The sequence below is a fragment of the Neodiprion virginianus genome, chromosome 5, assembly GCF_021901495.1.
Source record: "Neodiprion virginianus isolate iyNeoVirg1 chromosome 5, iyNeoVirg1.1, whole genome shotgun sequence".
Lineage (NCBI taxonomy): Eukaryota > Metazoa > Arthropoda > Insecta > Hymenoptera > Diprionidae > Neodiprion > Neodiprion virginianus.
Genome location: NC_060881.1, coordinates 9,894,326 through 9,919,133, shown reverse-complemented (window position 1 = coordinate 9,919,133; position 24,808 = coordinate 9,894,326). Strand labels below are relative to the sequence as shown.

The 24,808-nt window shown below is 33.9% G+C and overlaps 1 protein-coding gene across 2 annotated transcripts in view; it reads left to right on the top strand.

Annotated features, from left to right (window-relative positions):
* The window catches only part of LOC124304300 (trafficking kinesin-binding protein milt), a 101,865-nt gene that overhangs the window by 24,019 nt on the left and 53,038 nt on the right, over positions 1 to 24,808 (top strand). The window contains exons 1-3 of one of the 2 annotated variants that reach the window (XM_046762306.1): positions 4,295 to 4,751; positions 16,975 to 17,079; positions 21,071 to 21,175. In XM_046762306.1, coding sequence (XP_046618262.1) covers positions 4,652 to 4,751; positions 16,975 to 17,079; positions 21,071 to 21,175 — 310 coding nt within the window. In that variant the 5' untranslated portion in view covers positions 4,295 to 4,651. Of the gene's footprint in view, positions 1 to 4,294; positions 4,752 to 16,974; positions 17,080 to 21,070; positions 21,176 to 24,808 lie in introns of those variants that run through there. The other variant, XM_046762304.1, reaches the window with a different exon arrangement.

Below are 24,808 nucleotides of genomic sequence, written 5' to 3'. Positions count from 1 at the left end.
GGTAACCAAGATTGCGGCTGTTCTGCTTATCTGAAATCAAAAAACCAAACGGCATTTTAATCTTCATATTCAAGACTAGCGATTGAACTAGAGAGAATTTTAAATTACAAAAATTGACATTTTTATACACTTTTGAAAATTACATTCTATTTTTTACTCATTTTTTCTTAAGTTTTTCGCTCGTACGAAAAAAACTATCGAAGCAATCATGATAATTCTAGTTCAATCGCTGGCTTATAACATATTAAAGATGCTGTATAAATTTGAACAAGATCGGTGCAATAGTTTCTGAAATATCGTGGTTACCGTTTCGAAAAATGGTGTTTCGAGAAAAACGCGTTTGAAAGTTCGCGCATGTGATTTATACTAAAAATTCCATCTTACCGTCAATCTGCTATGCCTGGACCATACAATAGGCCTTCCTCTTCTTCTTCGAAGTCACGCAGAGCTGCTCTGTCTTCTCTTTTCGCGATTCGGGCCTGTTTTACAACATCGCTCGTGCGCCTTTCTGAACGGTCGATCCGAGAGCTATCACGCTGTTCAACATATCCTTTAGCTTGTGGGCCGATTTTCACTTCCATGGTTTCCAAGGTCTTCAGGATAGGTTCGAATCCTTCGTTGAAGATGATGACAGCGAGAAACGTGGCGATTTCAACCACTTTTGGCCCAGAATGGAGGTGCTTCGGAGCAAAAGTCCAGATTTTTGGGCATGAATCTATTTCTTTTCTTTCTCACACTTGCACGCCATAGAAATTTTAAAGCCCAATCCTCGTATATCACGTTGATGGAAAGTCACCGTACTTTTGCACTCTTTACAAATAACAGCCGAAGAAATGGTTGAAAATACACTCACAAAATTCAAAATACAATACAAAACAGTCTGTTCAACGCTCACTTCAAAATTTTTATTTTGACGAAGTTTCGTCGCTGACGCCGATGTAAACGACTTGTCTTGTTCAAAAGTGTGTCGGTTGCCTGCGAATTTTCGCTTTTTAGGTCCATCGTAACGAGCCGGGGCGTCTCTACTTCCTTTCATGAACATTTTGAAAATTATTTTCAAAAAATCAGCTACGTGCGACTCGCAAGAGAAAATATAGTACGCTTCGCAACTGCCACAGCAAAACTGAACTAAAACTTCACGGCGTCTTAGTCAATATTCGAAAGCGTCTGTCAATGGTCTCGGCTCCCCTTTACTCGGGCCTAATTCACAAAAGGTTCAGGTAGCAGTTAGATTTAGGGATATCAATACAATGGTCAGCGCCGCTCGGCTTTCGGAGCAGCCCGGCGCGCGCTCCTGCTCCGTTCCAGGGCTGTAACTTGTGAACCACTTCGAATATCGAAAAATCCTTTGGCACACATTTTCTACACATGTTGTAGATGTGATTTATGAAAAAAAAAAAAAATCGATTTTTTCGACCCGAGAAACTAGAGGACCCCCTTAAAAATTAGTATTTGCTTCAAGTCTGAGATGTGAATCACATCGTCTGACTTTTTACCCATTCAAATATCACAGGGCGGCCATTAATTTGTATAAAATAAATTACATGACGTTTCTGGGTTTTATAGTACGACTCGAATCGCAGTTTTTCTACATCATTTTCCCCAACCTAATTACCAAGTATTCTAGTTCTTTCAGATTGAAATTATCATATTATTTCCTTTGTACCCTTCGTCATTTTGAAAAGGAATCAGTTTTTCACAAATCAAAGGTGTATTTAAACTTCTAATAAAAGTATAAAAACAAAACTGATACTTCCATTTTTTCCCTGGCAGTTCCAGGCTTGTCAAATGGTTGGTCACCCTGAATTATATACATGAAAAAACATACTCATTTCAATTTACGGAATATTTAACTCTGCAAGTAACTAACGATAAGGTGGGTGTGCACTGAGAAAAATTTCATTTGTTACAGCGACTAGAAAAATTCAGTAAAACAGGTATCGTTAAAAAAACTGTTCGAATATTGTTGGAATTAGGAAAAACTAGATACGCGTAATCGTTTTGCGCCATTTTGGTTTTTTTTTTTTTTTGTTGAACCATTTTATTCAATGATAACAACATGTCCGCATTAGCTATAAATCATTGCAGAATTTAGCGTTTAGTTACGTTACTTCCATATTTCAACAGTGATACGAAGTAACAAAGATCGTCCGAAGTGGTGAAAATAAACCGTGACAAGGGTAAGAGTCAGAAATGTTTTGAGGTTGGACGCTGAGTATCCCACTGTGACTGAAAGGGTTAAACGGTTAAGTCGAACTTGAACCTCGTCGCTTGCTCAAAGACCCCAAGGAACGTCCGAATATCCGATTAGGCAAGGTGGAAACAAGTTTTGACAAGAGATAGAAGCAACGTCTAAATTTGGCCCTCGGAGCTGATCGATCTCTCCTCTTGACGAGGCAGGCAGGCATGCCGTGTATACATATGGGGCATTCCAGGTCAATTCGACAAGGGTCTGGCCCTCAACCTCTCCAATCTGAGTCTTAATGACCGGAGGTGATTCGTTAGCCTAAAATACACAACTCCGAATTTTTCTCAAATTTTTACCAAACACCCTGACGCCCTCCCCCCGACCCTTTAATAAGGGATGATATTTTCGAAAACGGTCAATCGGACATTTTTGAAAATTATGAAAAAAATCACATAAATTCTGTAGCCGAAAAGAAAAATATCCCAACCAAAATCGACGCGGGCAGGCGAAACGGTAATTTTTTGTGAATATTTTTTTTTTTCAGTAATTTTGACTTTTTCGCATTTTTCAGGATTCAATTTTTCAGGAAGTAATATAAATATTACTTTCTCGATGGTGTTGCATTTAGGAACATATATTGAATCCTGAAAAATGCGAAAAAATCAATATTACTAAAAAAAAAAAAACTTATTCGGTAAAAAAATTGTTAAAAAATAACCTTTTTGCCTGCCCACTTCGATTTTGGCTGGGATATTTTTCTTCTTGGCTACAGAATTTATGTGATTTTTTTCATAATTTTCAAAAATGTCCGATTGACCGTTTTCGAAATTTTCATCCCTTAAGGGGTCTGGGGGGGGGGGGGGCGTCAGGGTGTTTGGTAAAAATCTGAGAAAAATTTGGAGATGTTATTTTAGGCTAACGAAACGCCTCCGGTCATTAAGACTCGGATTGGAGAGGTTGAGGGTCAGACCCTTGTCGAATTGACCTGGAATGCCCCGTACATAGATAATTCTCCGGGTAAGGTCGTCACGTTCGCTTTCCTCGAGCCCCTCGAGCCTTGAACCTCGAACCTTGACCCAAAATGCTTTCGCACCGTATCTCGGCTTCCTCGTTTCCTCCTTTCCTCCGAATCGCCTCCGAAGCTTTTCCATTTCTTTCAAGCAAGCACCGAAAGCTCCGTTCGTCGGTACATCATCCTTGGCATAAACTTTAACCAGACGATAAAAATTGGAGCTGGCTCGAGTCCAGTGACGAGTGTTTGGTCACGACGGTATTCTCGTCGCCTCCCTCCGGGTGGAAAGTGCTCGGTCGTTCCCTTCTTCTACTTCTTCTTCTTCATCACTCGTAGAGCGATAGCTATTCTTCGTTAGCCTCGGCGTCGATCGGGGTCGAAGAAATTTTTCCCTCGAATACGTCGGGAATTGAGGACATTTTTTTATATATAAAACAAATGGGGGAGACTGTAAACAGGGGTGAAATTTTATGCGGTAAATAACGTTGTCGGAAACTGATACAAACGGCGGCCAGACGTCTCTTTGGCTGAAGATCGTTGCGAGGAACGCTAATCGACCGGATATTGTTGGGAATATCGCGTAACGCGGTGATCGTATGGTGTTAACGAAGTTCATTTTCGTGCGGGTTTTAAAACCGACCGTTTGACCGAACGACGCATGAATGGTGCTATTAATAAAGCAACTTGTGTTGAAGTGGTCTGAATTCGATTTTCGTACGCCGTTACGCAATTCGTGTAACAAATAGTACACTGAGAAAAATTTCATTTCTTACGGTAACCAGAAGAATTCAGTAAAACAGGTATCGTTAAAAAAAAAACTGTTTCAATATTGTTGGAATTAGGAAAAACGAGGTACGCCGAAAAATTTTGTTTCTGAGGTTTACTTTACTTTTTTAGTCGAACAAGGCTTTGACGTCAATTTATCGTTGCACGAGCGTTAAATTTTCGCAACAGTTGCAAGAAAATATATCAACAGCGATCGTAATGATAAAGAATAGTAAAAAATACTAGACTCTCCGGTAACAGTTGAAAAAGTTTATTTTCATTTTCTACCTGGTACTGAATTTTTCAATTGTGGTAAAAAATGAAAATAGTCAAAGGCTGAGCGGTAATCGGAAGAAGAAATTTCTCTCGGTGTACATTTCGCGGTAACGAGCATTGAAAAAAGTCTTTATTCGAGCCGAGATAAAGAGACGAAAAGAAAATGATGTGAATTGTGATACAATATGGTGTGAAATGCGAGACGCTACTTTCTCACCTCTTTCATAATCAGACCAAAGTGAAACCGGACAATCTCAAGCCTCTCGTCGACCTTCGATTTTCTCGACACGTAATTATAAACGACGTTAATTAATATTTCATTCGGGGGGGTAAACGGCTCGCGAATATTGTTAAATATTTAAACGACAAGGAGGCGAAGGGATTCCGTATTCGCCTGGTGGTGGCGAAGTATGTTCTTGGGGGCCGGACGAAGTGGACGGCCAAGTGGCCCGGCAAGGCTCAAGGATCTCAGGGAGAGGCGGGAACTCATCCTCAACAAGTGGCGAGATGGTACCTTAAAAACTATTCCTACGTCGTTGTCAACCCCGAACAATCTGCGAATTATCCCCTTTGCCGAATGATCGGTTCCGCATTCCCGCTGTTTAAGGGGGTATTCTAGTGTAGAGGCATGAATTTGAGGTGTTTTTTGAAGTGCTATAAACAAAAAACAAAAAATATTTTTACTATCCATTTTTTTATCAGGCGTTTATTATTATTTCACGATTACAAAAAAAAAAAAAAACAAGTCAAAAAATACAAAATTGAAAGTGCTATGAGTTGTTGAAGTGGGGGGTACGAAAAAAATGGCGCGCCAATGTTGTCACGATTGCAAGCGTTTTCAAAATCAGAAAAAAAAAAAAAAAAGATTATTAATCTACATAAATGAAGCTATCGTACTAACTAAAAAAAAGTCGAAAAAAAATTTTTTTTTACCAAATTACGGCTGTCCGAAAAAATAATACGTTTTTTTTGACTTTTTTGGACGTTTCTGAATTTTTTAAAAATAGTAAAAGTTATTATTTCGTTATAATAATAGTTCGTGCGATAGAGACATGTATTGAGAAGATTCTCACCAAATTTCAAGTAAATCGGTTCAATAGAACTTGAGAAATCATGTCAACCGTTTTGAAAAATGTAGTTTTGAGAAAAACGCGTTTAAAGTTTCGAGTAAAATTCGTTCCAGCCGCGCCAGTATTGAAGACGTGTCACTAAAATAGCTATATCTCTGAAAATAATTTAAATTTTGACTTGTCCTTTTAAGGACACATTCTTGAAAGGTTAAGCTTTGAAAATATAAAAAAAAAATCGATTTTTTCAAATTTCTACACTAGAATACCCCCTTAATTTCTTGGTCATTCGTGGTAGTCACTGTGCTCAGGAAAATCTTACCGTAGCCGGAAAATGGTCTGCAGGGAAAAGACTGTGAATTTTTTTACCGGGGAAAACCTTTCGTGAACGGACGGAATGAGGAGAGGAATGAAACCGTTTTAACCACGTTTTTTACCCCATCAACTGCATTATATATGGATCATAAACGCGTTTTTGAATACCGAAAAAATGATAGTTTGGTCCGGAAAAGTTGGGAATTTTTTTCACTATTCTCAGTGGCCACCATATTATTTATGAAAATTGATTTTATTCATTATTAACTGCATGTTTTCATTAGTTTTGTTCATGCCACAAATTCTATCATTGCTTGATTCTTAATGTTTTTTAAATACGGATATCCAATTCTCAAATTACACTCATTTTTATTTTTTATTTTTTTTTTTTCATCACGTGATCATTTATCCGCGCATCCTTTTGCATGATTTTAATCATAAAATGCTTGATTCAACAACAATTTAACAAATGACTTTGAATTGTTTTCAAGTGTGGGAATATCTTTTTTTCATCCACGGAACTGAATTTCTGATATTTTATTTAGTCTGAATGTAACGAAAACGAAAGGTAAATAATAATTTCGAAAGAGGAATTAACGTTTTCAAACATTTGTATTCAAACTTGACTGGAAGTTAATTTTCTTACCGACATCTATGTGACAATATATTAATATTAAAAAAGTAAAAATGTGACACCAAGATAATATTAGTTGAAATTGATCGATGGAAATCGGTTACATAAGTGGAAGAAAAACCTTTGAAAGCGGCTTAATTTATCATAATCTATAAATACGAAACCTTACAATATATATTTTTGTTTAAACATTAATCGTATAAATGTAGAAAGTTGTCGTTTTACTTTTTAACCTACAGAAGAAGAAAAAGTTTCAACGATTGAAGAGAAAAATCTTTAAAAAATTCTGTACACCTTACAGCTATAATCGAGTTACTAAACAAAAAACAAAGGAGGCCGGATCTAATTTTTTAAATTTACTCGAGAAATTATGCCGGCGGACTTTTGAAGTTTAACAAATAAAATAATAATATTTTCGTTTAAACATGAGAAAAAAGTAACGAATAAATTATGTATGTTAATTTTAGTGAAAAGTTTGCAAAATTTTTAGATACGAATTCAAACGCTAGAAATTCACGATTCTTCTTTCGTAATGTTTTTTGCACGAATCACAAATAACATCGCGGCGGTAATTAGATACAGTTAAAAATTAGTCACCGGACTTGCGTTAGGTCATCTTGGACCGAGAAGCTCGTTCAATGCCGGTTCACACCAGTTTTCTACGGAGCTAAATTGTGCTTCCAATTGTTTCGGGTTTCATAAGCCTCGGTTATCACAAGAACGAGACTTTTGTTCTCAAACGTTTCCATTTTCTGCTGCTATAACTTTTGCGTTTCTCTCTCTCTCTTTTTTTTTTTCATCGAGTAACTCATTATTCATACGCGCCTAAACATCTTGATTAAGTCATATTTTCAACGTTGTTTATTATCGTACAAAAATGTTGTATTGCTGGAACGGAAGAGAAAAAATCTGCACATTTTTTAATGTCAAAAATGTTTTTGCAAATACTCCGAATTATTTTCAGTACACTGAGAGACATTTTTAATTTCGGTTACCGATCAGTTCTTAACTAACGTGTGAAACTACGCAGACACTTGTTTAATCGATCCTTTTACGTGTTTACGTAATGTTGATAACTGATAATTTTTTTTATCAACGAACTGAAAGCAATCTGTAACTCGTAGTTTAAATTTCTGAGAAATCGGAAGGATTCGAAAATATCTCGTCACTTACATTTAAATGTTGTTTCGATTTTTCATGTATAACGTATAACGTTTTTTTTCATTACTATTCTACGTTGGTTGGAAGTCAGAGCTGAAAAGTTCGACACTCTTCTCGAATAAAAGGTTCGGCTTGGTATAAACTTTTGGCGACATTATGTAACAGCGAGCAAAGTGCAGATTACGTACACGGATTTGTTTAAACGGAATTCGGTGTTGTATAAACAAGTAATACCGATTTGCTTCGGTCGTATTTTAGGCGCGGTAATAGCAGAATGAACTTTGCCGAAATTCAGGCATAAAATTAGTCCTCCAATTAGGCCTGACGTTATTTTCCTCAGACCGATATTTATCGGTATAGAATTCGAAATATTCCATATGAAATATAAAAAAAGCACAGCCACGAATCTTATCTAATCAATGAACGTTGAAATATTTTTATTAATCGTACACGAAAAAAGCCCATATTTATTTACCTGCGATTCAAGTTTGCGAAAAAAACCGAAGTTTGTGTTTTCAAATCTTGTTCAAAATTTTTTTGAAAATCGACGTATCGCGATTCGAAATCATTAAATAATCTATCGGATCAAAATCGTCGAGAGTTTTCAGTCTTAAGTTTAATCGCGCGTTCCTTAACGATCAATGATTCTGATCTTTCACGGTTTTGTCGGTAAAGTCACTCTCTGTTTCGATCTAGCTTAGATCGGTAAGCCTCGACTGTTCTCTGCTAACTGGCGCCACTATCTGAAAGCGTTGACAGCTTTTTTTTACTCGATTCTATCTAACGAGAGGTTCGTTTGAAATAAAAACACTCAGAATTATCGCAACGATATAACCAGTAGAATAAATGACAATAAAAGTAAAGTAAAAGTAATAAAATACAAAGAAACGATGTAAAGAATAACTTGCAGTCTTCCGATGAAGCGAAACCGGCAACAAATTGTCGACGTAATAATTTCCACTCCTTTAAAATAACAACTGCAACAATAATAATAACAGTAATAATAGTAATAATAACAGCTTGAGGTTGATTAAAATTAGAAAGATGAATTTTGCATAAATGCGTGAAAGTAGCTAATCTTTCATACTTGTAATATTGTAACGATTTGAAGTTACTTTTAATAAAATGGTTTACGTAGATATTAAAAATTTTGCAACTTTAGTGAAACACAGAAAATGGCGTTAAATAATATAATTTTCAAAATTTGTTCAAATACATGCACTCTTTTTTAAGTCTGAAGCTTGATTCATCTATTTTATCATATACATATAAATCGAAGTTCTCTCGTTTGTTTTTTTTTTTTTTTTTTTTTTTCCCATCTTGTTTTATATATATTATATATGGGGCATTCCATGACGTCACGACCAATCTTCTACGTCGATATCTCAAATCGGCTTTATAATTTTTTACGTGAAACTACATGACGAAAAACGCATTCGACATTTTTTCAGAATTTTTCGCCCCAGCGTATCTGAAGTATGATTTAAAAACTTGAAAAAAGAAAACCCAGTTTATAGAATCCGAAGAAATTCAGAAAAATCTTATAATTTATAACAATATTTTCGATACCTATAAGAAGATGGATATTTCGTAACTTCAAAAGATGAATAGGAAAAATTTAAAAACAAAATGTCATTATTTGATTGCATTTTTGACATAACAACTAACATGAAAGTTTATGGTAATATTTTTTTGAATTGATATTTTTCGGTCTTTATTACAATGAGCTTTTATATTCATTCTGATTTCAAAAATTCAATCAAATAATTAAAAAACATTTGTTTTATTTTTTCCATTCATCTTTTGAACTGATGATATCTCCATCTTTTAATACGTGTCGAAAATTTTGTTATATTTTACAAGATTTCGTGAAGTGGGTTTTTTTTTTTTTTTTCAAGGTTTTAAATCATATTTCAGACACGCTGGGTCGGAAAATTCCAAAAACAATTTCGATTGCGTTTTTCGTCATGTACTTCCATGCAAAAAGTTATAAAGCCAATCTGAAACATCGACGCAGAATTTTGATCGTTATGTCATAGAATGCCCCATATATATATTTCATAAAAAATGTATACTTTGTACGGGTGTTTTATTGATCTGAAATTCTCTCGTATGATAAGTTCCATTGGCCCACGTGTAGCAGACTGCTCGATTGGAAAGGTAGAACAGCCTTTACCTTTCAGGTGCTTCGACTTGCAGGTAAAAAGATAACTTTGCCCCGTTGCTAAAACAGTGACGGATTTCTTTGATAATACGTAGTTAACAGCGGCTCCGCAGGTGCGGCAGCACCTTGTCATTCGGCGTAAACTCTGAAATCTCTGACATCGATACAGAATCCGAGATACCCCAAATTAACGGAGATAAGAGATCGGCGTCAAGTAGGCTTAAAAATCATGGCTCATCATGTATGACGTTACATCGTTTTTTGGATAAACGCAGTTTTTTTTTTTTTTTTGGTTTTTCTTTTCTCCTTTTTTCCCCATTCAATTTCAGAAAAGCAATACGTTTTATCGGGAATTATTTAAAAACGAGAGACTTGGGCGTTGCGTATAAATTTGAAAATTCGCACAACGTTTTAAGGCTGGTAAATTTTTATGCAATTTTAATTTATTTACCGTGTCCTGAAAAAAGCACGGCTATGTTATTTATTTTTTTTTTTTTTCTAATTTACACGAATTGTTCATAGAATCGAGCAAACAGTTGAAATCATTTCACAGATCAAATCTGGGTATTAAGAAATTCTGGTCATTTTTGACAGTAATAACGACAATTTCTTTACGTTCGTGTAATTGAAACCGTAATCCGCATTGCGGACAATCAATAAACCGGATTGCATTTTACAAAGCTTGAATATACGTTCATCGAATATCGCTGATTTTTACAACGAGCCGAGAATATGTGTTTTAAAAAAAGAAAGAGAAAAGAAACAAGGATGAATCGAAAAAGTTTTTTCTGATCAGGGACGCAACTGTTTAAAATTATTGCTGAAAAAAAATACACGTACGTGAAAGAATGGAAAAAGTTGTTATCTTTATTTTCTCATTCGTCAAAACAATCCAAACATTACATAGCCCTGTGAGGATAAAAAAAAAATATATATATATATATATATAATATATATATATACGAGACAATACATATATAGGCTGATATTAAAAGCTTTAATTATGGAAAATTGATCATACGTAATAAATTTAGATAAAAGTTGAAAGGTCAGTGTCAAACACGCTGTCGGCATTGCAAAATTTTCTGCGCCGACTCCGAGCTCTGTGCGAATAAAAAATTGCACGCTTATAAATATGCGCCGCATCTTCTCAGTCGCTCGAGTATTAAAAAAGCCTCGAGCGTAGAAGTGCACGAATATCGACGGTTAGTTTGATACCCGAAATGAATGCCTGGAGAAGATAAAAAAAAAAAAAACAACAACAACAGTATACGAATTAACGTATGAACAGTAAATGAATGAACAAGTAATGAACGTCCAAGTCGTAAATCGATGGTGAAAAAATTAATATCGAACTTTGTGATGTTTGTGAAAATTTAACGATGCAACCGAAATAGTGAGAAACACAATAATGACAGGTTTGTCTTCTTGATAAAATGTACACGGTTTGTGAAACGAACGAATTCAGCGTCCGAGGGTGGTTTCTACTTTCGTTAAGGTCGCGTAGGGCTCTTCATTACCGACCGAGCAAACTCACCCTTTTTTTTCTTCCTATATCTGTTAAGGGGGTATTCTAGTGTAGAAATTTGAAAAAATCGATTTTTTTTTTTTTTATATTTTCAAAGCTTAACCTTTCAAGAATGTGTCCTTAAAAGGACAAGTCAAAATTTCAATTATTTTCAGAGATATAGCTATTTTAGTGACACGTCTTCAATACTGGCGCGGCTAGAACGAATTTTACTCGAAACTTTAAACGCGTTTTTCTCAAAACTACATTTTTCAAAACGGTTGACATGATTTCTCAAGTTCTATTGAACCGATTTACTTGAAATTTGGTGAGAATCTTCTCAATACATGTCTCTATCGCACGAACTATTATTATAACGAAATAATAACTTTTACTATTTTTAAAAAATTCAGAAACGTCCAAAAAAGTCAAAAAAAAACGTATTATTTTTTCGGACAGCCGTAATTTGGCAAAAAAAAATTTTTTTTCGACTTTTTTTTAGTTAGTACGATAGCTGCATTTATGTAGATTAATAATCTTTTTTTTTTTTTTTCTGATTTTGAAAATGCTTGCAATCGTGACAACATTGGCGCGCCATTTTTTTTGTACCCCCCACTTCAACAACTCATAGCACTTTCAATTTTGTATTTTTTGACTTGTTTTTTTTTTTTTTTTGTGATCGTGAAATAATAATAAACGCCTGATAAAAAAATGGATGGTAAAAATATTTTTTGTTTTTTGTTTATAGCACTTCAAAAAACACCTCAAATTCATGCCTCTACACTAGAATACCCCCTTAAACGAACGAACGGAAAGGGCTCAAATTTCAACTGTGCGTCGCTCATTTGTAGCGGAATTCAAAAAAGTTGTACTCGTATCGCGAAAATGGTCGAAACAATGGGTGGTGATTTTTTTTGACACGTGCTACTATTTCTACATTTACTACGCACTGCATGACCTTAAGCCGTGTTTCCAACTCCGCTTGCTTCCCCGCGATTTGAAATTGCGTCGTCGTCAAAGTGGACAATTTTTACTATCCTTGTTATTATTTTTCAACTTTATTTATACTTTGCTTCGAAATCAATTTCATTTTTGTTTACAATGGTTTTTCTTTTTCTCCTTACTCGCGACGTTTTACAAAGAATGCGTGAAGCGGAAGGAAAAGTAATATTTGATACTTGGTGAATCAATTTTCAACGTATTTTTTTTAACTTTGCGCAGCGGAAATTATGATCGTCTGTTTATATCTGTACTTCGCTACTGAGATGAGGAATAATTAATCGTAAGTTTGGGGCTTCGAAGTACGAGAAATATTTGATGTGATGGAATTGAAAGTTGAAACTCGGACATTCGCTTTAGTGATATGTGTTATAATATGTATATTAAGGTGAGAAAATTTCTAAATTTCTGAATTGTTGAGAAAAAACTCATCTGAATTTGATCTTATCAAATAAATAACTCGACGAACTCGTGACGGAGACATTTTAATTCCTGTGTTGAGAGAAAAATGTTTCAGTCAAATAAATTGATTTCATTACAAAATGATTTGAAAATGAACTCCGTGGGTAAAGAAGGGTTTCTATATTTATGATAAATATACACTTTACTTCTGACAGGTTAATGATAATTGATTAATCGTACAAATGAATCATTTCACATGTCAATATAGTACAAGTAAATCATCGTTTTAGTGTATTTATACCGGAAGTGAAAACAAACCAAAACCGTAAATGAATTTAAACACTTAACATGAAAATTTCACTGCTCAAAAAATTCATCCACACTGAGAAAAATTTTTGGTCCCAGTTACCACTCAGTCCTCAACTATTTTCATTTTTTTACCATAATCGAAAAATATAGTTCTAGGTAGAAAATGAAAATTAGTTTTCTAGCTGTTACCGGAAAGTCTAGTTTCCGTTACTATTCTTTCTAATTACGATCACTGTTGCTATATTTTCTTGTAAATGTTGCAAAAATTTAATGCTTGTGGAACAATAAATTGACGTTAAAGTCTTGTTTAACTAAAAAAGTAGAGTAAACCGAACGAACTGATTTTGCGTTTCAATTACCAAAAAAGGATCGACGATAGCGCAAAATGGTTACGCGTACCTCGTTTTTCATAATTCCAACAATGTTCAAACAGTTTTTTTAACGATACCTATTTTAGTGAATTTATCTAGTCACTATAACAAATGAAATTTTTCTCAGTGCATAATTTAGATATACAAACGATGGATTTTATTCATCTCAGTTTTTTTCTCAAACCATTTTGGCCGGACAACAACTCCCGTTGAAAAAAAAAAAAATATAAAAAATTGTGCAACCGCTTCACATTTTACCGACTCAAAATACACGAAAATCGCAATTTTTAATAATCAGATATTAAAATTTGAATACATCACTGTATCCGAGTACTTTTGAAATTTTTCTCGACAATTTTTCTGGAGATACCAAATGCGCCTGAAAATTTTGTGCTCGCAAGGTTTTCAAAAATAAAAATATTTAAAAAAAAAAATTATCACGCTGTAAGAATTTCTGATCTTCCCCTGAGAGAATTCACCGGCCATAAATTCACCTGTTCCCGTATTCTCGAGATGCCGGGATTTCAAGAGACGAGGATCGTTAGGTTCTAGAATGCGCTGCTGCTGCGGGCGAATAGCGGGACTGCGTAGCAGATATAGTTAAAACGTTGCTTTCTACGGGAGATAAAAACACCGCGTGTGTGTTCACGATAATCTGCATCTACACTAGACTGGGCCAAAAAAATTGACAATTTTTTTTTTTTTTGAAAAATATATTGAGAATATCATTCAGTATGGCAAAAAAAAAATTTCATGAAATTTTAAGCCCTTAATATTAACTTTAAGAGGTCTATCATCGCTATTTTTGATTTTTAGTAATAATTTGATGTTTTACGTCAGAACTGTCGAAATATTGAAGTGAAAAAATTTATGTTCACTTATCCCTTTATAAAATTAAATTCCCTACAAAAAAGGTCTGATTATAGATTTTTGTCAGACAAGCCGTTTCCGAGTAATTAAGCTTAATAAATTGATATAATTTCTCGATTCGACTTTTTTAATTTGGAATTTCGTGACTAACGAATCAATGAATGCATAAAAAAGATCATGACAGATTCTTAAAGGAAATTTAATGGTCTACAAAAAAGATCTCTTAATATTTTTGCCCCAATTTAATTTTTCAAAAGTTATTCTCAATTAAAATTGAAGAAAAACTTGAAATTTCAATTTGTAGACCATTGAATTTCCTTTAAGAATCTGTCATGATCTTTTTTATACATTCATTGATTCGTTAGTCACGAAATTCTAAATTAAAAAAAGTCAAATCGAGAAATTATATCAATTTATTAAGCTTAATTACTCGGAAACGGCTTGTCTGACAAAAATCTATAATCAGACCTTTTTTGTAGGGAATTTAATTTTATAAAGGGATAAGTGAACATAAATTTTTTCTCTTCAATATTTCGACAGTTCTGACGTAAAACATCAAATTATTACTAAAAATCAAAAATAGCGATGATAGACCTCTTAAAGTTAATATTAAGGGCTTAAAATTTCATGAAATTTTTTTTTTGCCATACTGAATGATATTCTCAATATATTTTTCAAAAAAAAAATAGTCAATATTTTTGGCCCAGTCTAATCTACACCCATTTGTAATCTCTCGTCCCTTGTAAATTGTAATTCAAACGCAGCGATCGCTGTATTTAAACCATTCGTGATATACGAAACGAGTTATAGAGCTTTCGAGCTTTCGGCAGCTGTTTCGTTCGACGAACCTTGACGTTTCTCACTCTTAACTACTCGTTTGCCTACAATTGCCAAAGAGGATTGAAGGGAAAAATTTTCGACAAATAATTATGACATTTCGAAAAACTGAACTGAAAGAAAGAAACGGAGATTAGAATAGATTCGAATTTTGTTAAGTTTATAATTTGTAGTCGAAAGTTCTTAAGCTTTCGCGCGAAGCTCGACCGTTTTTTTATAGATGACGTTCGACGTTCTCAAAGGAACATGTCGGCGAAACTCTGGACGTTTTCGATTTTCTCAAAAATATATAAATAATTTCAAAAAAAGAATAAAATTTCTATCATTGATCTCCAGAATTAATATTTTATATTAACTGTTTTTTGTATATTTTAGTCTCAATAGTTTATATAAAATATTGATTTTGTAAATCAAAGAAAAAAAAAAAAACTTTTTTGTTTTTCGCATAAAGAATAAAAATTTTTATCCGTAAATATTAAATTCCCTAAATCAATTTTTTAACATTTTTCGCTTTTATTAAAAACAATCAAAAATCACAAGTATGAACTCGTAATATAAAGCTCCGTAAAACAAGTGATTTTCACTCGGTTCCAATCAGTTAATATTCCACAGGTGTCCAGGAATTGTTTAAAATAACGTCAAAAATTGGTGTTTTTCAAAAAGTTCCTTGCGTTACAATCCTCGTCCCTCAAAATAAAAAACCGTAGGGAATAAAAGTTACCATGGAAATTACGATCCGACGAATTTTCAAAAAAAATTTCAAACAAAAGAGGTTCGATGAATTTCAGATTTCGACGATGAGAATCGTAACGCAATGAGTGTTTAGAAAAACAATCACTTTTTTACGTTATTTTAAATAATCACTGCACACACATGGAAAGTAACCGATTGGAATCCATTGAAAATCACTCGTTTTGTGGAGTTTTGTTACGAGTTGAAATTCGAAGCAAATCTTACAAGTCTGGAGTTTCATTGACGTGTCCTCTTAACCAGACCGAAAAGCAATTTCGTCCAGGATATAATTAATATCGTAAACTGGAAGGAAGTCAAACGGTGTAACGTATAACTTAACGAAGCTATCGACCCTCTGCCTCCAGGATATCGATATCCCGTCTCGGGTTTCGGTATCGAGGCTCTTCTTTCGGCTTCGGAAGGTGTTCTCAGTGGCATGTGATAATAATGAACTAATTAGCGGTGAACCCGGGAAGCGAGGGTTTAAAAAACGGTGTGAAATAACAGCTGCGTTTTAATGCCGGTCGCGAAACGGATCGGACGTAAAAAAGTACAATGGCATGGTAAAAGTATAGAAATGTTGAAAAAACAAAAAAAAAAAAAAAAAAAAAAATAGAAGGGTGATAATATCGAATTTTTAAAGCAGCGAAAATTTGACCTATAGAATTTAACAAATGTGGAAAAGAGAAAATCTAAACATCAACGTAAAAGGGTCGGAATACAGAATGCCAAAATGTAGAATCGGCAGAATCTATGGTAAAAAAAATGAAGCCAAATTCGGTCGAGATTCCGGTATAAAAAGGTTAATTTGTGTGGCTTCATTTTTTTTACCCTAGAACCTCGGTCCGTGCCAATCTGGCAATTTTTTGGCGATATTGTCACGCATATTGGAAGACTCTGTAATTTTTTCAACAAAAAAAAGGGTCCTTTTTGAATAAAAAAAATTATTTCTTCCTTTTTTGGTGAAAAATCAGCGTTACCGGAACGTAAAACTTTTTTCAAAAATTCCTCTCGAAAGCTAACAAAAAACTACAACTTTTATGCAGAGTCATTTTTTTTCAGTTACTTCAAGTTTCCGATATATATTCATTCGAAAAAAAACGGCAATTTCTCAAATAACGAATTAAAAAATCTGAAAAAATTCACATAGAGTACCTTTCAGTAGTACTTTGATATAACCAATTATGGGGCAGATCCGAGATGGTCGAAAAAAAAAGTGGCCGAGTCGACGGAGAATCCCTCACAGAATAGATGCTTTGCAACTCGTGCAGCACTCGCTTCTTCGGGGTCACGTATTTACAGTATGTAGGTATTAGATGAGAGAATTTACCGCGGCGTTACAACGGGATGCTGTTTATTTTCCAGAGGTATGCAGTGGCGGGGAACTTCCTGAGGTAGAGATCATTAGCTTGCTCGAGGAACAGATACCCAGGTACCGTCTACGGGCCGACACTCTCACGCAGTTTCAAGGTGAGTCAATTTTCCTTAGCCTTTTATACAATATTTTTACCTGCTTTTCATTTCGTATCAATCAGTTTTTTTTTTTTTGAAATAACAATTTTTCTTCCATCAGAAACTTAGCCTTGAATATGAAATTTTTCAAATTTACCGTGCGTGATTTCGTCCAAACGAAGGCGGCGATTAAAGAGTCCTTACAAATGTCAAAATCTTTCAGAACCAAAATACACGACTTAAATTCCCGATCCCATCGGTTTGGCTTGATCGTTTCTTTGTGAAATGCCCCATATATTTCGGAAAAACAAAAAAAAAAACCAAAAAAAATAACAATAATAATAAATATAAGTAAACAACAACAACAACCGTGAACCGTCTTATATCTTTATTATGAAAATTATAATGTTAAAAATTTTTCGACAATTGATTCGGGAAAAATAACGATATCGTTTGGAATTGGAATTGTGACAAGATTGTCTCCGTGTTTCCTGGACCGCGATCACGATCGGCTCGCGTAACCTTGAGTAACGATTTGAACTCGAGCGTGTTATTTTTTCATTACAAACGAATTTACGTAACGTTTATTAAAGAGCTGTTTCGAGGACGTTTAAACGGAACTGTGCAGACGCGAGATTTGAGCCTTTAGAAACAGAGATACTTATACGCAGATCATGCTTATCTGTCTTTCGACGCAGTCGCGGGCATTTATTTGTTTTCCCGTCTTTTAACAAGTTGAGAGAGAAGAAGAAGAATAAAAAAATTAAAATACAAAACAATTCTTTACCGCCTATCTTTGCGCGTGTGCGCTCAAGTTTACTTGTCTGTGTGTGTGTGTGTGTTTTTGTTTTTTATTTTCATGCGGTTTTCGACACGACGACGGAATAAAATCTTGAAATAGTCTACGTGTGACACAAATGTTGTTAAATATGTCGGGAAATCGGGCCCTGGCAATTTTACTTATTCAATTTGTATCAGAACCAATGAATACCTGTTTTTTTTTTTCAACTCACGCACTGAGTACATTTAATACAAATTTGTTCGAAATGTGAATTTAAACTGCTGCTCTAGCTGTTATTAGTATTTTTTTTTTTTTTTTTTTAATTTTTACGTAAAATGACATTCCATATTTAACCAACGAGTCAAAATATAACTACAAGTACGACTTGCGGCGGGTGTTATTTATTTTTTATTTTTTCTCACGAAAGTACAAAACTATTTGACAAATAATATCGTTGAAAATAACACAATGTTTTTCTCGATATTTTTTATACAAAATTGTCGGACATAGAATTTGACGTTGGTGTTTGTGAAAGGAATTAAATATTTATAAATAATTGTGATATAATCGTATGTCAAATATTTGATAAATACCTTTTGATTTCTGAGAATCCAGAAAAATTCATACTTATAATACGTGCAGTCTGCATGCAGTTTTGAAGAATCCGAAGCACAGAAAACTTGCATAGTTGGCTCTTATGAATTTCGTATCAATTAATTTTTCTGCGTAAAAAAATTTCCTGAAAATCACGGTTACTGTTTCAAATTCTTTCCAAACGCGTATATGATAACGTTTACGTACTGAAAGAAGTTTCGCAAGAAATATTAAAGATTTCTTTTAATCTTTATACGTCGATCAGACTTTTCTATCCAACTTGTAGATTTTGCGAGGAAAAACTCTGCCTTGTACATACCGAGGAAAGACCTCGTAATAGCGAGAAATGATATCGAAAATTAGGCATCTGGAAAAAAAAAAAAAAAAAAACAAATCAATTTAGATGTGTTTTGAAAATTTGAAAAATTCGAAAGTTTCTTTCAGCAACGAGTTGATTGTGAAAAATTGTCTTTTATGTCTTCGTGCAAATATTTCGGGTGAAATTTCGAATTCTCCGCAGAATTATTTCCACGCGAGTGAATTTTTTTTTTTCATCTTTTTTTTATTCTGTTTTCTTTTTGGTCACACTGTTTTTCATTCCCCTCGCTCGTTAATTCGGGTAAATCAATCACGCTTGTCTTTGTAATTGAGCTACTTCCTGCCTTTTAAAACGCGATCGTGTACGAAACAAAACATAAAAAAACAGACAAAAAACAAAAAAAAAGCAATCAGAGGGAAACGCATTAACGAAGTGAGAAATTTAACATGGCACATGCATAAAACGCCTTTTAACCACGCCCCGGGAACCGCACCTTGAATGAGATAACAGATCACTCATTCGTTCATTGACTTGGAGGGTGAATTACTCGCCTGATATTACGATGAACTCCGTAACGTTGAATTAGTGCGATAGAATAAAAAGTACAATTTATAAACAAATTCTCGATCACGCGACGAGGGAAATAACTTCTCGTCGTATAGTATAAAAGAAATCAAGTACTAGGACTGAATGCCTTGAAGATAATAACCTGTACAAAAATAACCCACTAAAAAATAATCGAAACTAAAATAACCATGGACAAAAATAACCCACACAAAAATAACCTGTGGCAAACATAACTCACTCAAAAATCACTCGCACAAAAATAATGGGTGACAAAAATAACCCGTACCAAAAAGACTCGTACAAAAATAACTCACTTAAAAATGATTTGCACAAAAATAACCAATGGCAAAAATAACCCTCCACAAAAATTACTTACACAAAAATAACTAATCACTGGAATAACCCACACAAAAATAACCCAGAGCAAAAAAAAAAACCCACACAAATATAACCTACGGCAAAAATAACCCATACCAAAATAACTCGTGCAAAAATAACTCGCTTAAAAATGATTTGCACAAAAATAACCAATGGCAAAAATAACCCTCCACAAAAATGACCTATTCAAAATAACTAATCACAAAAATAAACCACACAAATATAACCTACGGCAAAAATAACCCATACCAAAATAACTCGTACAAAAATAACTCACTTAAAAATGATTTGCACAAAAATAACCAATGGCAAAAATAACCCTCCACAAAAATTACTTACACAAAAATAACTAATCACTAGAATAACCCACACAAAAATAACCCAGAACAAAAATAAACCACACAAATATAACCTACGGCAAAAATAACCCATACCAAAATAACTCGTACAAAAATAACTCACTTAAAAATGATTTGCACAAAAATAACCAATGGCAAAAATAACCCTCCACAAAAATGACCTATTCAAAATAACTAATCACAAAAATAAACCACACAAATATAACCTATGGCAAAAATAACCCATACCAAAATAACTCGTACAAAAATAACTCACTTAAAAATGATTTGCACAAAAATAACCAATGGCAAAAATAACCCTCCACAAAAATTACTTACACAAAAATAACTAATCACTAGAATAACCCACACAAAAATAACCCAGAACAAAAATAAACCACACAAATATAACCTACGGCAAAAATAACCCATACAAAAATAACTCACTTAAAAATGATTTGCACAAAAATAACCAATGGCAAAAATAACCCTCCACAAAAATTACTTACACAAAAATAACTAATCACTGGAATAACCCACACAAAAATAACCCAGAACAAAAAAAAACCCACACAAATATAACCTACGTCAAAAATAACCCATACCAAAATGACTCGTACAAAAATAACTCGCTTAAAAATGATTTACACAAAAATAACCACTGGCAAAAATAAGCCTCCACAAATATGACCTATTCAAAATAACTAATCACAAAAATAACCCACACTCAAAGAATACGTTACAAAAATATCGTATTTCAAATTTTATTTAATTCCATTTCATTTGTGCGGTTTAATGTTTTTTTTTTTTTGTTTTATCAATTTTCTGCCCCGGGTTATTACTGTTTAGGTTATTTTTGTATGGACTATTTTACTTCACCAGGGATATTATGGTCGTTCGTGAAGAAATTAGCTGCATATTTACGCGGAAAAATACGTAATAATTATTCTCCTCATTACGATATTAATAATAATAAATGAATAGAATGAAGTCGTGGAAAAATTAACGGATCGTCATTGTTTATGTTTTCAGGATACGAAAACGCCGACTGGTTCATCCCGACGCCAGCCCTAAAACCTGAAGACGTTGACTTGAAGTTATCCCCGGATCAAATACGGGAGACGTTAAACTACTTCCGTGAGTCCTATTATATTATTATTATAATTTTCATTCTTACTATTAGTACGCACAATTGTACACATTTAAATACGCTTTATTCGTGTCATTTTTCTCACGGTTATCAACAATACACGAATGAACGAGCTTGCACGTGTATCGATCTCCTTGGTATAATAAAAGACAAATATGGAAAGGCCGAACGAATTCGGAAAGTTCTTTTACCTTGCTATTGGAGCAACGTCATTCCCGCCAAATCACGTCTTCACTTTTTTTTTCATTATCAAACCGCGACGAATTAACGCCGTCACATCTCTATAATACGTGTGTATCTAGGTTTTTCTTTTATTTTTTTTTTATTCATTTCCCGTGTACGTATATTCGAAGTACAAGGCGTGTGGAACCGGACGTTCTTACCGAAAGAATAAAAAAAAAAAAAAACCAAGAAAAATTATCGGCCGTAATGCTGTAAGGAAACTACCGTTACTCCGAATTGTACGATCTATTGTGTATTGCTGACTTACGTTGCACGATCTGCGTGTATAAAAACGGTGAACTTGCAGAGTCGGGTGAAATATGAAACGACAACGCTGACAATTAGGGTCAGGGGTGGGGTACAAAAAAATTACAAAAACAAAAAAGTCGACCGGACGATATCGCCGAAAGTCAAATTAACGACAGTTGAAAACGTAGAAATAACATAAATAAAACTGTACGACAAGTCAGTTATTTATATCGCGTTTTCGTATCGAATCTTTATTTAAAATTCTCAGCACACCCTGTCGGTGGAAAAAAAAAATCCGATCATTCCGAATATGATATATATTTGATGGTAGATTGTGACGAACTGCCAAAAAAAAAGAAAAAAGAAAAAACCGGTTTCTTGACATTTTCGGTCATTTATATCAGAATGGGATAAAAATAAATTGTTTACAATTTTTTGTGTTATATTGTAAACATTTCGAAGCATATCCTCCCGACATTTTTATATTCGAGTGAAAATAGAATCTTAATTAAATCGATGTGTAGAAATATTTCAAGGGTATAGAAGTACTTTGAGAAAATTCTAAATCCCTGGGATATTTATACCGATTTAATCACGATCCCATTTTCATCAAATTTTGAAATTCTCTCAATGTACTCCGAAATGTCTACGTTTTCAGAAATTAAAATTTCATTCGCATATACAGGACTGAAAGTGTCTGAAATTCGTGTTACTTCGACAGTCTCTGAGGATCTGCATTGAAATAAATTTCATATTCGGAAAAATTCCACTTTGAACAAAAGATGTATTTGATCATAATTTTTTTTCTCGCCGCAGCTGCGCAGAGTCAATGAGAAAAATGTAATAAAATTCATCGATATTTTTATCATAAAAAAAACTGACACGAAAGTTATTGGATTCGTGAAAAATGACTTCCATATTTGTCTCCCACCGATTACAACCCGTTTGTGTTGTAATGCGTGTTTTCTTTATTTATATCATATTATTTATACAATTCATTCGAATCATCTCACGTTGCGATCACGTGCAAGTAATATTTTTGAAAGAATCGCGAAAATTCGATGTAACGCGACGATTGTATAGTTTTATCGTTTAAGGGGGTATTCTAGTGTAGAAATTTGAAAAAATCGATTTTTTTTTTTATATTTTCAAAGCTTAACCTTTCAAGAATGTGTCCTTAAAAGGACAAGTCAAAATTTCAATTATTTTCAGAGATATAGCTATTTTAGTGACACGTCTTCAATACTGGCGCGGCTGGAACGAATTTTACTCGAAACTTTAAACGCGTTTTTCTCAAAACTACATTTTTCAAACCGGTTGACATGATTTCTCAAGTTCTATTGAACCGATTTACTTGAAATTTGGTGAGAATCTTCTCAATACATGTCTCTATCGCACGAACTATTATTATAACGAAATAATAACTTTTACTATTTTTAAAAAATTCAGAAACGTCCAAAAAAGTCAAAAAAAACGTATTATTTTTTCGGACAGCCGTAATTTGGCAAAAAAAAATTTTTTTTCGACTTTTTTTTAGTTAGTACGATAGCTGCATTTATGTAGATTAATAATCTTTTTGTTTTTTTCTGATTTTGAAAATGCTTGCAATCGTGACAACATTGGCGCGCCATTTTTTTTGTACCCCCCACTTCAACAACTCATAGCACTTTCAATTTTGTATTTTTTGACTTGTTTTTTTTTTTTTTGTAATCGTGAAATAATAATAAACGCCTGATAAAAAAATGGATGGTAAAAATATTTTTTGTTTTTTGTTTATAGCACTTCAAAAAACACCTCAAATTCATGCCTCTACACTAGAATACCCCCTTAATCTCTGACCTAAATCAAGCGTATATTATATACGCGAAGCTTTAATAATAATACAAATACGTAAGTTTTAGGCAAGTAAAAAAGCTGGACTGGTGGCTGGATATTTATTTTTCGCTAGGTCTCTGAAAATGTTAATATACCGATGTGTGTAGAAATTCGCACGTGGCATGATGCTTAATTTTACGTATGATCTACTCATCCTAAATAATACGCTCGATATGAAAATGATGCGAGAAATAAAATGTAAGAAAGCAAGAAACAATTTCTAACGTGATTGGAGAATTATACACCTGCGAGATTTTCAAAATTCTTTCACTCGTAGATGAATTAGAATTTTCATTTATTGATTTGGATAAAAAGTTTATATTTTTCGAATTACAACTAATTCAACGTTGTTCCGATGTTGGATAAATATTTTGTATCGTTTCGCCGGATGTTTCGCTACGTTAATTCAAATCCAACTTTCAACCTCATTTTAAAATAAACCGTCTAACTGTTGATCGCGACAAGAAACGAATCGATTCGACGATCGCTTATTCACGTTTCTGGTGAGTATAAAACGTTTCTTCTCAATCTTGGATGCAATTGCAACGGGAATCTGTGAGGTAAGTGCAGGGAAATAATTTTCGCTTACGTCTAACTTGTTGCAAGTTTCACGTTATTCGCCGTATTTTCTGCGAAAAATTGCCGTTCACTGAAGTCGAACCGGCCGACCGATTGACGGAAACACGTAATTAGCCGTGCAACTCCTCATTTTTTATCCTCGTCGTTTTTCACTCCCGATTTCTTTTCGCTTTTATTTCTTTTATCGCCGCTTAGACGCATCGCGTAGTTTTTTACCCAAGTACGACAAAACCGAGATTTTATTACACAACCCGTCAAGGTTACAACGTATTGTATAATTGTTATTAGAAGATGCGTGGAAATCTCGTCGAGCGTTACATTTGTTTTCGTCGGTGAGTTTGCGAAATTTAAAAAAAAAAAAAAATTTAACCAAGGTTTATCGGGAATTTAGTATTAGATAAATAGGCCAAAATTTTTACGAAAAAACATGTCGATTTCGAAAATAAAACCTCCTGGCGTTATTTGCAAAAAAACGTATTTATTTCGCCGATATAGTTGAAATTGCAATCGATTCGCATGCGAATCGACATTTATTTTTTTATTTTACTTTGTTCTTTTTTTTTTCAACACTTTTTGGTTAAAAGTTCTCTGTAACTCTTGAAAGGTAATTTTCACGCGTCGATGCGTCGATGTGACAGTATATATTAAAAATAGACTCGTTATCATTCACAGTCGATAAGATATTAGCAGTTGGA